Genomic DNA, 15,838 nt, shown 5'->3' with positions numbered 1-15,838 from the left:
TCCCTGTTTAAGTGATTTAAGCATTCTCCTTTAGTATATCAACGACATGAAGTTGACAAAGTTTTAGCAAAACTAATGATGAATGCTAAAATATCAAACTGACAGTATAATTCAACAACGTCCATCGAAGTTTACAAGTAGAGTTATACCCCGCTGACAGCAACAGAGGTATAATTCTCGACAAGGCTGAGCCAAATCATTACGCACTCTTCAATCACAGGATGTAACAAAGAACCCTGATAGCCCCAGCAAAGCATAACAAAGTAATGCTCCTGTATTCAACAATCATTTTGTTAACTAACAGCAATAGAGACAGCACCCAAGCTGGGATAGTGAATATTTCATACAAGTAAAAATTATTAAAGCATGAAAACCGGATAAATACAAATTTTCTTCAAGCAATCTAGTCAAATTGACCCAGCAGTGTTTGGAAAATTTCAAAGAAAGAAATACACAACACGTTTTGGAAAATGACTAGGTGTCATGTAAAAGACCATGAAAACAACAGGCAATAAAATTTTGTTCACTTTGGTTCTTTAACCAACTTAGAGCAGAAAAGAAATTTTAGTGAAGAAAGCTTCACACCACGATCACTGATAGTAGCTTCCAAAAAGTAAGGTCATAAATGAAATTTTTAGTCTTTTATATATATGAAATTACTTTTTTATCACTAAAGACCTAACTGTGGCCTTTTCCACCACTTTGAGCTAAATTCTAAAAGATATTGCATAAACTTCCTAAATGCTTTTACAATTTTTTTTTTCATTTTCTCTGCAGTGAACTCAAAGTTTTCAGCATTATACATCACAAAGGGGACTCTAGTGCCTCAGCAATGCAATCTACAGATGCTTTAACATTGTGTTAAGATTCATTTTCAACATGACTTATATAAACTAGTAGATATCTTAGCCTTTCTTGACAAATGCTTTCTAATAAATGGAAGAATGTCTATTTGCTTTCACTTTCAACTTTCGCCAAAGGCTAAACTTTTTATATGGTTCAAGCCTTTTAAGCTTACTAACTTGTAGAACCTAATCGAAGTCTGAAAATTTCTTAAAGGCTAAAATTTTCAAGTTCAATATCTTGCTAATTCAAAATGCTTAGACTTTCACATTTAACATTTAACTTAGTCCAACCTATAAAGCTTTCTTTATTGGCTGATACTTAACCTATAAAACTTCTTTCCTTGACGAAAAACTTAACCTGCAGAGCTTTCTTGATTGAGATACTCAAAATTATAAAGCTTTCTATATTGGTTGAGATACCCAACCTATATAACTTCTTTCGATGGTTGAAAAACTCAGTCGATAGAGCTTACCTTATCATTGCTAAGTTTAGTATTTACACATGGGGAACTACATAATTTTTTTTCTCAAACCGAGGGAACTTGATGGTTAATTCCGTAACAAAAGCATTCCAAAGTTTTCTAAGGGAAGCAACAATGTCCAATATAATAGAGTTTGTGAAATATTACTCAAGTTGCTTTGCTTTGTTGCAGTAATTAATAATTTTTTAAAAGAAATTTTCAAAACATTAACAATTGAGTTCGAAAAAATTTTTAACATGTATTTCGATTTACCTTTTCATTGATAACATTTTTAGTTTTATTTTAATTTTAACTTTTTGTTTATTTCTTATTAAAATTCTTTCTTCATCACTTTGTTGTCATCACACTAATTAAGTGTGATTTTTCTCATGACGAGTCTGATCTAATTTATAAATTATTATTGGTTTGATGTACTTGATATAATAATTATTTCATAGATAATTAATTATTTGATAGTACAAATTTAATCTCACTATAAAAAAATTAAAAAATATATTTTATTATCCTTCTTCTATTATTTTTTAACATTTTAATCGGCACGATAGAAAAGTTGAGAAAAAAGTTTTATGTAGAATAAGAAATCATTGAAATAAATTTTTATTATGGATAAATTGTAAGAAAATATATATATTCATTTAAAATTTATATTATATTGTGTGATATTTTTCTCTATTTAATTTTGTCAGTGTTATATCAAATAAAAAAATATAAACAAAAAAAAATAATATTTTAATATTAATGCCACTTATACAAATTCCTGACCATGCCACATTGCCACTTACTTTGTTGAGTATGTGATGCGAAATTCACGTGTTCATTTATTCACAGGTACTTAAGGTAATGCATTGGGTTTTCTTTAATGTGCATGTAATTTTAGTAATTTCTACTTCCTCTTTAGTTTTTAATTTTCTCTATTTTCTTTCTGTTTGAGCTGAGCTATTTATTTATATTTTTAGTAGTAGTCAATTAATTGTTTACTATTTATGAATATTTGTAGATTACGTTTTACAAAATCTTTGTTAATTGGGATCAAAAATCTTCAAAAGAATATTTTAATACATATTAATGCTACTATCTTTGATGGCACGTTACGGAAGAGCATATCTTTTATTTTAATGCATATTAATAGTAATGATAAAGAAAATAATTATCCTAATCGACCTATGATAACTTCATCTTAAATTCTGAATTTAAGCACCAATTAAACCTATAAACATCACTTGAATTTTTAAAATTAAGGGTGAATTTTTTGTAATTAATAAGATTGAAGCTGGAATCTTTTTTGTTTAACTGCCTATTAATTTACACTTAATTTTTCAAACTTTCAAGACAAGAAGGGTAATTTGCAAATTAATCTTATATCACATCCCTTAAGCTCAGTTAATGATATTCAGGCTTTTTAATCATAAGAGCTAGCTTAATGCACCATTGCGTGTGCCCTCAGCCAGCACCATATTCTAAGTTAAAAACTATATCCAAAATTAGAGAAAACGTAATTGTTACTAACGTAATCCTAAGAAAGACCTAAAAATACTTGCCAATTAAAGTGAACTCTAATTCGAAATTTTAAAGAAATTTCCAATAATGAACTCCATCCTAATTTGACTTTCTACAATTAGTTTCTTTGTTTTTTTTTTTTTAAATAAATTGTGATGTAGGACTTGATGTGACTTTGTTGATGTCCTTACAATATAATGAAGACTTTACAACGTAGATCCTTCATGGGCAGAATATTTTATAATTATTGAAACCTTGCACTTTCTATTTGGCCAGAAATTTTCTATTTTGGGATACCCATTTGCTTGAACAATCAACTTCATTTTTAGAATGTTTTCCCGCAAGAAAATTCTTATAATTTTCCCATGCTTGTTCTTATTAATTGTAGTTATAGTTTAATTCTTTAGGTTTAATGATAATACAATGATTTTTGTAATTTGTTATTGCTGTTTAGTTTCGTAAATGCATTCATTATTTGGGTAATAATTGGGATTAAAGAGTTCATGCAGATAATTTATTAATTTTTTTTAAAATTTTACATTATTGATTTATGTGACGAAATATTTTAATTTATTATTTATTATTTTAATTTTGATTTACTTATTTTTAACTAAAAGTTTTATAAAGTTTACTTATAAAATTTCTTATAAATTTTTTTTCCAAACCAAGAGCATCTCCAAAAATTAAGTTACTGATGAGCTAGGTAAGATATGTGCTGAGTCAAATCCTATCGGCAGCTGTGACTTGTGATGAAAGATAAAAATGAGATTGGCATTTGAGCCTACCTCATTTGTTAAAAATAAAAGTTGAAAAATAAACTTAAAATCAAGATTAAAATTGTATTTTTAACTTCCTTTTTAACAATTTAAAAATTTTATTTCTTTTACGATAACAATTTAATCTTATATGGTATGCAAATCGTAATAATTATTCGTCCATTGAACTTATTTCTATTAAGGAAGAAATGGTAAAGGAATTGACGTTTCCAATTAATGCATGGAGTGTATGCTGCATGGAAGGCTGAAATGGGCCTATAACTCCTTCCGCACGCGGCTTCCCGTTAATGGGCCCTCATTGAGTAAGATGAAAATTTGGCATTCCTTGGGTCTGCCGAACAAAAAGAGAGGTGGAAGTTGCTGGAGCAGGGCAAGAGAGGAGGAGAGAGCTAAAAAAAAAAGGGGGGAGGAAGCTTCTGAAAAAAAAAAAAAGGAGCGAAAAAAAGAAGGGAGAGAAACCAAGAGAAAATAGTAAGGTTGCAAAGGTGAGCAGCCATTTAAGGGCGCTTATTTCCTACTTCTATTCTTTATTTTCATGCCATCTTGCACTCCCCATAATCTGCTCTACAAAGTTTTTTTCATGTGTTCCTTGTATGTTTTGTGTTTGCTATTTGTTGATAAAGTTTCAAGCTGTGTTTGATTTATGTTTCTGTTTTATTTTGTTCTTGCAAAAGAGATGAAGTTCTGATTTTTTGGTTTGGCCGAATGCTCCCTGTCTCTTCCAATGGCAGCTGCAGCAATCGGCTTCATCCCATAAAGTCTTGCCAAATCCTTTTCTCTTCCATCTTTCATGGTCATCCTTTGGTTAGTATGAGTTGAAAAGAAAAAAAGAAAAAAGAGAGACCTGGAAAGCTGCCGCCAAACCGTGCTGCTTAGCTTCCATAAGCAGTCACGGTTTGGATGTTTTTATGTATACAGTCCATCCCATTTTGACGTGGAAAGAAGGCTTTAACCGAAGGTGGTTTCTAAAGTAAGGAGGTAAGTTGTTAGAGGGTGAAGAAATGTCTAAAACTTTGAATTTTTCTTTCTTTTCCAGCTCTTAGTTTCACGTGTGGGTTCTGGTACAAGCCATGAAGTTTCAAGCTGCATGTCTTAAAGCTCCATCATTCATATGTTTGCTGCCTTATGTGTTTAAAGAGACTTAAAGTTTCAACATGTCCCTTGCTTATGGTTTATTTTCCATGCATCTACTTGTAGGAAAGCTTACGCCATGTTGATTTGTTTTACTAGTTTGTGCCATCTAGTTTCGGTTCTTGTTGTCCTTGTTATCAAAGCTGAGTGTCTCTTAACTGTTTCATATCGATTGGTTTTTTTTTTTTTTTTTAAATGAAATAGAAAAGATGTCATATGTAGGTAGTGTCTCAAGGAAGGTAGGGTGGTAATGGGTGTACTTGGGAGACCTTGATGGTGTCACTGTTTTCTCTTCTTGGTTTGTAGTCATTGTATGAGGCGTTGCTTGCTGCATGTAGGTTGCTTGTGTTCTTTCATTATAAAGAAATAGTGTCAAAAAAAGAAAGCCACATATGAAGAAGAAACAAAGGCCATGGCGAGGGGACCATTGTGGCTTTCTTTATTTCTTCTTTGCATTTTTAATGGATTGGTTTAAAATGGAATACTAACACCATTTAGGCAGTAAAAAGGGATGACGTGGGACCATAGTAATGGATCTCATATATTTCTTTTAATCTTGATATGAATATAATAATAAAAATAAAGTAGTAACTTTCTTTATTTAGAATATTGTGATAAGTAAATTTTTAAAATATAAAATATAAAATATGTTTTTAATAAAGTTTATTTATTTTTATGTGTGTTTGATTTTAATTATATTTTATAATTTATTTATGATTGTTTAAATTCAATTACAAGTTTAATTTTATGTATTGTTAATTCTTTTATTGTTTACATTCTCATTCTTATTTTAATTTAATATCTCATGTTTAAATTCATGGTTGATATATTATTCATGTATATAATAAGGATTTAATAATGATATTTTAGAGAATCTGAGTAGTGATTCTGTAATAATATTTAGGTGATGATATTTTTCTAAAAATATAATAGCTTTCCCGGGCATGATGTCTACTGCATGATTCTAAAAAATATAATATATTATTTTTTACAATTTAAGACTAACGTCGTTATGATTAGTTCCAGCACCATGAACACAAGGTTGTTTTTTTGGATTCTTGGCATGATGTTAACACAAGTCATTGGCGTTGGGGTTAATATCTTATACAAGGTGTCTTATAACGTCGGTTTTAGTTTACGAATTTTGGTGGTATATCAATTCATCGTCGCCACAATATGTATACTCCCCTTTGCATTGATAGTTGACAGGTACGTTTTTAAAAACTAAATTTATATGTTTTTTAAATGTGAAATAAATAATATATTGATTCATAATTTGCGTATGAATTTAAAAAAAAAATTTTTTTTGCAGGAGTACAAGGCCCGCATTGACATGGAGGATAGCTGGTTTAGGCATCTTAGCTGGAGTTTTTGGGTATGCACTTTATTTTTTAAAATTTAATTTTCTATTTAAAACCTAATTATCTATTGATTAATTTAAATTTTGTTTCGTGGAATCAAGGGGAGCACTAGGGCAGAATATATTTGCAGCCAGCTTTGCTTTTGCTTCTGTGACATACTTGGCAGCAATTTCAAATCTATCTCTTGCCGTCACTTACATGCTGGCAATCGTTTTCAGGTATTGGAAATTTTGAAAAAAAAAAAAAAAAAAAGCAAAGTTTGGATCTAAGGATATTTACTTGTTTTCTTAGGATGGAGACTTTCACTTTAGCCACTTGGCCTGGTAAGTTTAAGTTGATTGGCACCGTCATTAGCATCACAGGTGCCATGATTATTAGCTTCTACAGTGGACCAAACATCCATCTATGGTCCACTTCTGTGGATTTATTACAGCATCATGGGATAGCAGCTTTAACCCAAGTGCAAAGGCCAGTATATGGGATCATGTTAGCTTTCAGCAGTTGTGTTTGTTTTGCGATCTTTCTTACCATATTGGTATGCATATATTTGAATTTTAATATAAACTATATTAAAATAAAATATAAATTATTAACAATTAGTTTTTTCCCTTTGTTTTAACTAGACGATGATGAGCAGGACATACTCCTACCCAGTTTTCTCTTCTTTATTGTTTATGTGTAGTAGTAGCACTGTACTCTCCACTATATATGCTATCTCTATAGAGAGGGATTGGTCTGCTTGGTACTTGGCGCAGGATGCTAGCGCCATAACTTACTCGGTAATTACTTACTAATTTTATTTTGTTTTTTTTTTCTTAATTTTGTAGATATATAAAATTATCTATTACATTTCTTAATATGCTTTTATATCTTATATTTGAAATAAGAAAAAACTTTTAACTACAGTGATAGGGTTAGGAGGAGAAAACAAAAAGAGATAGAAATACTAAGCTTTAGTTTACAAACAAGTTTTAGAAGTTAAAAGTAAATGATTTTTTTTACCGCTAAATTTATTCTTTCATTTAATAAAATGGATAGGGCATCCTTGCATCTGGATTGTCAGTAATGCTTGCAACATGCTGCGCACGACAACAAGGACCAGTTTTTGTCTTCGCGACTTCTCCTTTAGCCCTCATCTTTACAGCACTCATGGGCCCTACTTTACTACACGAGGAGATTCACCTAGGGAGGTATCTAATAACTTTCTTTCAACTTTTTTGATCAAATAACATTATCATATATTCCACTAATTTTGGGGTGTTTTTTTGTTCAAAATTAACAGCGTTATAGGTGGATTACTAATTATTATTGGAACATATGCCACGTTGTGGGGGAAGAGTGCTGAGACACAGTCGAGAAGAGATGATCTTGCAATTCAGACTGTTCAAGTACAATCAAGAAGAGATGATCCTGATATCGAGAGTGTTGAGACACAATTAAGAAGAGATCATCCTGATCTTGAGCGCGTTGAGATACAGTTAAGTGAAGAAGATCTTGATCTTGAGGGTGCTAAGTAGATAGATCTTGATGTCAAGCCTATAAATAAGTGATGAGTGTGTGTACAAGTTGAATTAGACATTGTTCTATCCAAAGGCAAACAATACATTCGATTGAAATTTAATAATTTTAAATTATAAAAATAAATTAAAAATAAAAATAATTTAAACAAATATTAATCATATAGTTTATATGTTTGTCAAGCTCAATTTTACTCAAAATTTTGGGCTTTAAAATTTTTTCAAGCCTAATCTAAATTAAAAAAATAAATCCCATTAAACTCAATTTATATAATAAAAAATTAAAAAAATATGCTTAAATTAAGTTTAATAGAATTATATTCAATTCATGTATTTATATAAATTAAAAATAAAAATTATATAAAAGTTAAAATTAATAAAATATATATAAATCTTATATTAATTTATATATATATGAATTAATTTATATATAATTCACATATACATAAAAATAAAAAATGTATATATATAAATTTGGACTAGGTCGAACTAAGTTCAAGTTTTAAATTTTTTGTCTAAAGTTCAGCTTAAAATTTAAACGGACTTAAAATTGTTCCTAAATCTATTTAACAAGTTTTAATTTTTTATTCAAACTCTCTCAAAATTGAAATAAACCTATGGATTTAATACATTTATAAACTTTAAATTCAATAATTTTGAAACATGAAAAAAATCTTTTCTTTATTTTTGAACCCAAACCTAATGTTAGAACTTCTCGTCATATTATTTTTAAGTGAACTCTCGTATTGTTTATGACGGACAAACGTGAATTTATCTACGTAATATTTTCATAACTTTCTAAGCAAAGTAAATGAAATCAGCCTCAAACCCACGGTTAGACTGCAGAGCATCTTCAGGAAAAGAGTTTATTTTATAACTCTTTTCTTTTTATTTTGTAAAAAAAAATAGTGAAAAATTATTTTTCATTTTAATAAAAGTTAAGAATCAAAATAATATTTAGTAAATAATTTTTATTAGTTGTACTTAAATGATATTCATTTGATTAATTTTTTTTACCTTTTATAAGAATAATAAACAAAAATAATTTTATTATTAAAAAATAATCTTGACTTAAAAAAAATAAAAAACGAAAAGTATCGTCTAAACATTTAATAATAACTGTCACCCTCACTGTTGATAATCTTTATTTTTTCCACTAAAAAGGCAAAGCCATAAAAATACTAGGAGCCATTCTTTTAAAAAGCAAAAAAAAAAAAAAAAAATCCAAAAAACAAATTGTTTAAAAAAAAGAAAAATCAATGAACACTACTCAATTTGCAAATTTGGTGTCTCCACCCAAGAATTTTTCGCCTTTGTTTCTTCTATTTGTGCCACCATCGCTTTTTATTCAGCTTCTGCATCTGCTTCATGTGCCAGTGACCTCTCCGATTTCCATTATTTCTTGTCGTAAATCTTCTTTTCAGGTATGTTTGGTTAATCTGTCGAAGCTTATTTGCTTTTTTTTTCTTTTAATTTTTAAAGTTTTGATGATTGTTTGCCTAAATCAGCTACTCACCATAGCAACTCAAATCAATTCCATCATTGCCATTACTCTAATGAGAAAAATTCTTGATTTCGCCTTTAAATGCCTTTTTCTCTTTCTCATTTTAAAAAATCTAGGGTTAGAAGTATCAATCTTTCAAAGCTTAACAACACATTGGTTATATTCTACTAATTTTCTGTTATCTTTTTGGTTTGTATTCTTTTAACAACTTAAGATTATGCGTAGATAATTTTCCAAAACCCCGACGGCGATGTCACCATCAGTTAACTCATTTCCAACTCTTTTGTTTTGTGTTTTTTTTTTTTTTCTAATTTTTGCTTGATCATTAAGTTCCTGGTTACTCGATTAGGTTTTAAAAAATTATTTTTGATTAATGTTCTATTTGGCTTGGAGCTTCGAAAGAAGAAGTTAGTTAGAATAAGCTATTTGTGAAGATAAATGTAGGTTTTATTGGTAATTTCAGGATTTATAGTTTCTTTATTAAACTTAATAGTCTTCAATTGGAAACTTTGGTTTAGTTAAAATTTTGCTGACTTAATGTTTGAGGAAAACGCATCTTGAAATTTATATTTCTGTACTTTGATTTCTTAGTGAAATCATACACTAGATCGTATTCAAAGTTTCCTGACTTGTTTTTTGGATGTTGTCAGCAAATGATGGAGCGACGATATTGGAGCAAATCGATGTTGACAATCAAATTGCCAAATTGATGGTTGAACTATCCCGAAGTCCAGATTATGAAATTGGTGATGGGACGATTGGTGTTGTTGTCATGGCTGGATACTTTTAGAGCAGGCAGAGTGGCTATTAGAACGTGGGATTCATCCCATCCAGATTGCAGAGGGTTATGAAATGGCTTCTAGAATAGCTATTGAGCATTTCAATGGTTGGGTTGTTAAAATATTAATCATACTTAAAGCTATAAAACTACATCAAACCAATTGATTTTACACCTATATAAAATATTATATATTATTATATAATGATCATTTATTTATATTTGTATGTTTATAAAATAAAAAAGTAACTGTGCATCGTGCATGTTACAAGCTAGTTAAATTGAATTCTTGAATCTAATTCACTCTTACCGCTTCAAAATCATGAAACTTTGTAGAATTGGGTTTTTCAGCATTAGTTAGTTTTTTTTTTTTGGTTGAATTTTACGATTAGAGGTATTAATGAGTTGGGTCGGATTGGGTTTAGGCTGAGTTCATATTTGATTTTAATATCTTATATGTTTGTTTAAGTCCGACCCAATTTGAAATTTTAGGCTTTAAAATTTTTTCAAGCCTGATTCAAATTAAAAAAAAAAATTTTGAACGCACCCATTAAACTTAATTTATATACTAAAATATTAAAAATATATAATTCAATTAAATTTAATGGGATTATATTTAATTCATATATATAAATTAAAATAAATATTATATAAAAGTAAAAATTAAGTTTAATAAAAAATATATATAATTTTTATTTTTAAATTTTATAAATACGTGAATTAATATATAATTCACATTTATATAAAAATAAAAAACTTATATATATGTAAATTACGGTTGGATCGAGTGGGCTTGGGCTTAAAATTTTTTTGTCCAAGACCTGATTTAGAATTTAAATGGGTTTAAAAATTATATTTAAACTTGTTTAAAGAGTTTTTATTTTTTGTTCAAACCCTCTAAAAAATTGAACGAGTTTTTGGATTTAGGCGTATAGCTTGACCTTTAAATAGATTTACTTAGGATGTTGCCATGTGAATTTATGTGGCACAAATTTCTAAAGTGAGAATGTAGGTTTTAATGGCGGATCCATAATTTTTCTAAAGGTGTCTATTTATAATATATAAAATAATTATTAATAAATTTATCAATTTTATGGTGTTTTAGGAAAAAAAAGTTTTTTTATCTTTTTTTTCCATCTTTGGAAGTATTCAAAGAAAAGTTTCGAAGTGTTCAGTGAAAATTTTTTCTTTAAATTTTATTATTTTTCAATTTTATGAAGTGTCTATGGACATCCTCCCACTAAAAATGGAACCGCAACTGATATATTTCACAATCATGTGTTCACATGTTAATCACAACATGTATATTGTAAATGATCTCGCTTCGTTAAAGATGAGAGAACTGAACAACTTTTTTTTTTAAGATTGGATTTCTGTCAAAATATCAAGAAGATTCTTTTTTATTTTTTTGAAGGACTACCCATGAATAAGCAGGTTTTATTAATTTAAATTGTGTTGATTGAGCCTATTCATGACTGAAGTTTGTTCTATAGAGTTGCTTGGATATTGCATATTTTACAAGTCTGGATTTTGCTTGGAGTTGGAAACCCTGAAATCATTATAAAAAACTGCAGTGATGGATACGTTGACTAGCAATTTATGATTGAAGAAACTTCTGAATCTCCTTAGGTTTTGGCATCATGAAAAATATTTCACAAGCTGGTAGCATGGTAGCAATTTTCAAAAGCTGGTAGCATCACGAGGCATTGATTCTATATTTGTGAGTTGATCATTTCAGAAATTAGATAATTTTAAGTGGAGGGAATTGTTATTTCAGAAATCATGTTGTATTAAATTTCTTTTTTTTAAGTAATTTCCATTTAGTTGGAAAAAAAAAAAAAAGAGATACATATATATATATATATAATCATAGATTTATCAAAGTTTTAATGAGTTGAAAAATGGAAGAATCGGATAATATTACCTAATTTTTAAAATAAAATTTAATAATATTCCAATTAAAGAAATAAGATTGCAAAGTACTTTAGTTTAGTTTAGGGAAAAACTCTAACATATGCAGAAGGAAAAATATTTTTAAATTTAATTTTAATCCAAAATATATTTAAACATATTAAAATAATGATATTTTAACTATTTTTTAATTTGATATTATTTTTAAAATAATTTTTTAAGATTGTTTCAATGATGAATTTGACTTAGCTTAAATACCTTAATTTGAGAAATAAGATTAGAATCAATCTATTTTAGGAATTAAAAATTTAAAAATACTTTAATTTAGAAAAAAATCCCATATTTTTGAACCCAAATCTATTGGAGTTTATTCTTTAACTAAAATAGTGTAAAATCTTTATTCTGATTTAAATTTTATACTTAAATAAAGGTATTTTAATCTAGTTGGATTCCATGTCCCTCTCGAAGTTGGCGAAAACAATATGAGAATAGGATGGAAAGAAGAAAAGGGCGTTGTTTCCGTTCACTGACTTCAGGACTGCAACTCCGCGACTTCTCTAGTTCCATTGTTTCTTTGGGTGTAATGGGGAGTTAAATGGGGAGTTAAATGGGGAGTTAAGGGACCCACACCTCCGAGCAGGAAACATGTTGGTAAAGCCAGCTGCAATACAAAGCGGATATCCTACTTTAATTCTATCAGATTTGCTAGGCAACTCAACAGAAAATAAAGAATATGTTAAGAACATATCAAACGATGATCAAGAACAAAATTGAAAAACCCAAAAAAAATTTCTAACTTAGTTCATCTTAAAATGGGCAAAGTCCCAACAAAATTCTATTTTCATAGTCCAAATTATAGAAGAAAGGAAAATTAAGAAAAAAAAAGGGGTTGCCTTTTTTTCTATTTACTTGATAAAAATGATAATAATGAAACTTACAAAGAAGTGAACTGCGACTTTGAATGTGCTGTAGTGAATTTGATTATTGTGTAAAATTTGATTTTTGAAGGAATATGAATTTAAGTAAATATGTTTTAACATTTTGAGAATAAAAATATATTTTGCTAAAAAAAAAAAGAAATCAAAAGAAATTGCTTTGAATGTGATGCAATAAGATTTGCCATAAGTTTTGTTGCGTTTTAGCTACAGGAAAGAAAAAAAATGGAAATTACTTTTACATCATTTAACGAAAGATGTTGATATGAAGCTGATATAAAATTTAATTAGATCAAAGTAATTTTGTTTAAAAATAAATTTTAAATATATTTTATTTGGAGAATTGAATTTGAAATTACCATAATAAAAGAAAAAAACTAAAACCTAATGGTTGAATTTCTCCTTGCATTATTAATATGAAGCTGATATAAAATTTAATTAGATCAAAGTAATTTTTTTTAAAAATAAAATTTAAATATATTATATTTGGAGAATTGAATTCGAAATTACCTTAATTAAAGATAAAAGCTGAAACCTAATGCTCGAATTTCTCTTCGTATTGTTGATGAAGGGCAAATATGAACATAAATGTAATAAAAAAAAATAAAATATGATAGGTCATTGCACTACAAAAAAACAAAGATTTGGTAACTTTTTTGGTAGCATTTTCAAGCGCTGTCATGCTTTTATAAATTTAGAAGCTTTTTCTTTTTTTTTTTTTGGTGTATGGGAAGTAATATGAAGATAGTCTATTAATTCATTTCTGGCTAAATATTTGAAGTCAATGGAAAAAAAAGACATGGATAACATATTCGGAACAAACAAAATCATGTGCATTGAAAACAACCTTTGCGGTGACTTTGCCATAAACTATACCTACACTACAAAGCTAGCAAAGAAAACGAGTGAAATGGGATGGCTTTTCGCCCATATCAACACAAACACAGACAATAAATGCAAATTTCATGATTTTTAATTTCTTTACTATTGACCTTTTCTTGACCTTTTTCAATGCTAATAATGAAACTTTTTAGCAATCTTTGGCTTTTTAATAAAAAATTTATATATTTCACTAATAAAATTTATTATAAATTTTTTTTTTCAAAAGGAAGAACATCTCCAAAAATTAAATTGACACTGAAATAGGCAAGATACGTGCTGGGTCAAATCCTATCAACAACTATGTTAAGAGATGAAAATGAGATTGGCATTTCAGCCTACCTCCTTTGTTAAATATAAAAGTTGACAATTCAACTTAAAATCAAGGTTAAAATTCTACTTTTAACTTCCTTTTTACAATTTAAAAATTTTATTGCCTTTACGATGACAATTTAATCTTTTGTAGTATGCAAATTGTAATAATTATTAGTCCATTAAACTTATTTTTAACTAGTTTTAAATTCGTATGATGCATAAAAATATATTCACATATCAGTAAATCTTATGTAAATATAAATTATTTAAAATGATAATATAAGCTATGGAGTTTATGAACAACTCATAACTTCTATAATTATTTTTATTCAAATTTATATATTTCAATATAATAAAAAAATTAATTACATATTGAATATATTTATGCAATTATCATCAGTTCTAAAGAAAACTCAAACTATAATTTATTAAATCCAAAAAATCTCTAAACAAAAACAATAATATTTTCGATTTCAAGAAATTAAAAATTTCATATTTAAAATCAATCTAAAATACAAACTTTTTTCATGGGAGATTTTTTCATAAGTTATTGTTGAAGCAAAGATACAGAAATTCTTTCTCTAAGTATTTCTTGTTATATTTGAAGTAGGTGTTATTTTACTTTATTAGCCAATAGATTTCATAGATAGAGGTGAAGAGATAGATAAAACAGCAATCTATGATTTGACAACAGTTGAGTTATAATCTAGACTATATAACTTTATAACAAATATAATCATTATAATAAGTTTATGCTTATCTCTTTTGACATTTAAACTTAGAATCATAATCATACTTCTTATTCACTATAAGTTTGATACTACTTGTCTCAAGATTATATTTGGTTGCTCTCGTCTTGAACACTCAAATTTTATCTCAGAGATCTTCAAATATCTCTTGGATTTTATAATCTCCAGTTTCCTAAATCATAAGTATAAATATGTCATTCGATTAATTTGAATATTAAATAATATTAAAATATTTTTTAACTCAATATCTTAGCAAATATTTCATAAAGATCATCGATATCTCTATTAATTAAATTCTTAGCTTTTGTATTGAACTGTACGAATATCGCCTTTTTTAGAATTATCATATGCCTCAATATTCAACTTGTACCTAAAAAAATACAAAATTATACAATTATAATATAATATAATAATTTAAAATACTTTTATTATCATTATGGAATAATAAATTTTTTATGTATCAAATATAAAAAATATAAATACAAATTACCTTGGAGTTGGATTAGGAGCATTAACCTAGCAGGAATAATAATGAAATTTTTCATCAATTTCATATAGTTTCTTACATGACATATAGTACCAACCAAAAGTGAAATCAACTTTTATTATAGTGACACCACTGGTGAAAGACTTTTCCCATATATTCCCAATTATCTTTAAACTAATTATCAACAAAAAAAATATTAAAAAAAGAAAGCTAATATAATAGTTAAAGAAATATAAAAAGCACTAATTTAGACAATTTAGATTTCAAAAAGAGATAAAACTTTTATCTTTTATATATTTATATTAATTATTAGGTATTAGATTGGATATACGATTTTAAGATAAAACATTTGATGCTTTTTTGTGTATTCGATTCTTATTAATGCTTATTTTGTTTTCATTGTTGTTTTTTTTAATCTTTTACTAAGGGATTCCTATTTTTTTAAAAGATAATATTATTACCGACACAATATGCATGAATTTGCTTGCTGTTAGAAGAACACAACCTTTTTTTTTTTTTGTTTAAAGAAAAAAAATAAAACCTATTAGAAACCTAAAGAGAAAATAAAATAGCATGTACTATAAAATAAATAGCTTTATTCTCTTCATTCATTTTTTTTATTAATAAAAGTGAATGTTAAGAAAGATCATACAAAATAACGAAAAACAGAA

The 15,838-nt window shown here is 27.6% G+C and overlaps 1 protein-coding gene across 1 annotated transcript; it reads left to right on the top strand.

The window, feature by feature from the left end:
• Positions 1-5,797: 5,797 nt before the first annotated feature.
• On the top strand, positions 5,798-9,903 carry LOC149513825 (WAT1-related protein At1g25270-like). Its single transcript, XM_089748129.1, has 8 exons — positions 5,798-5,940; positions 6,044-6,106; positions 6,194-6,310; positions 6,384-6,627; positions 6,716-6,871; positions 7,131-7,282; positions 7,375-7,598; positions 9,764-9,903. The coding sequence occupies exons 1-8, from the start codon at positions 5,798-5,800 to the stop codon at positions 9,901-9,903; spliced, it is 1,239 nt and encodes a 412-aa protein (XP_089604255.1).
• The last annotated feature ends 5,935 nt before the right edge of the window (positions 9,904-15,838 follow it).

Source organism: Durio zibethinus, chromosome 18 (assembly GCF_047325235.1).
Source record: "Durio zibethinus cultivar Kanyao isolate XHJ-2024 chromosome 18, ASM4732523v1, whole genome shotgun sequence".
Lineage (NCBI taxonomy): Eukaryota > Viridiplantae > Streptophyta > Magnoliopsida > Malvales > Malvaceae > Durio > Durio zibethinus.
Note: the sequence above shows the minus strand (reverse complement) of the source record. Positions and strands in the feature narration are given on the sequence as shown.

Coding starts and splice junctions, on each gene's coding strand:
- LOC149513825 (XM_089748129.1), top strand. CDS start 5,798: ATGTTAACACAAGTCATTGGCGTTGGGGTTAATATCTTATACAAGGTG. Junction 6,628..6,715: donor CGATCTTTCTTACCATATTG/GTATGCATATAT, acceptor TGTTTTAACTAG/ACGATGATGAGCAGGACATA. Junction 7,283..7,374: donor GAGGAGATTCACCTAGGGAG/GTATCTAATAAC, acceptor CAAAATTAACAG/CGTTATAGGTGGATTACTAA.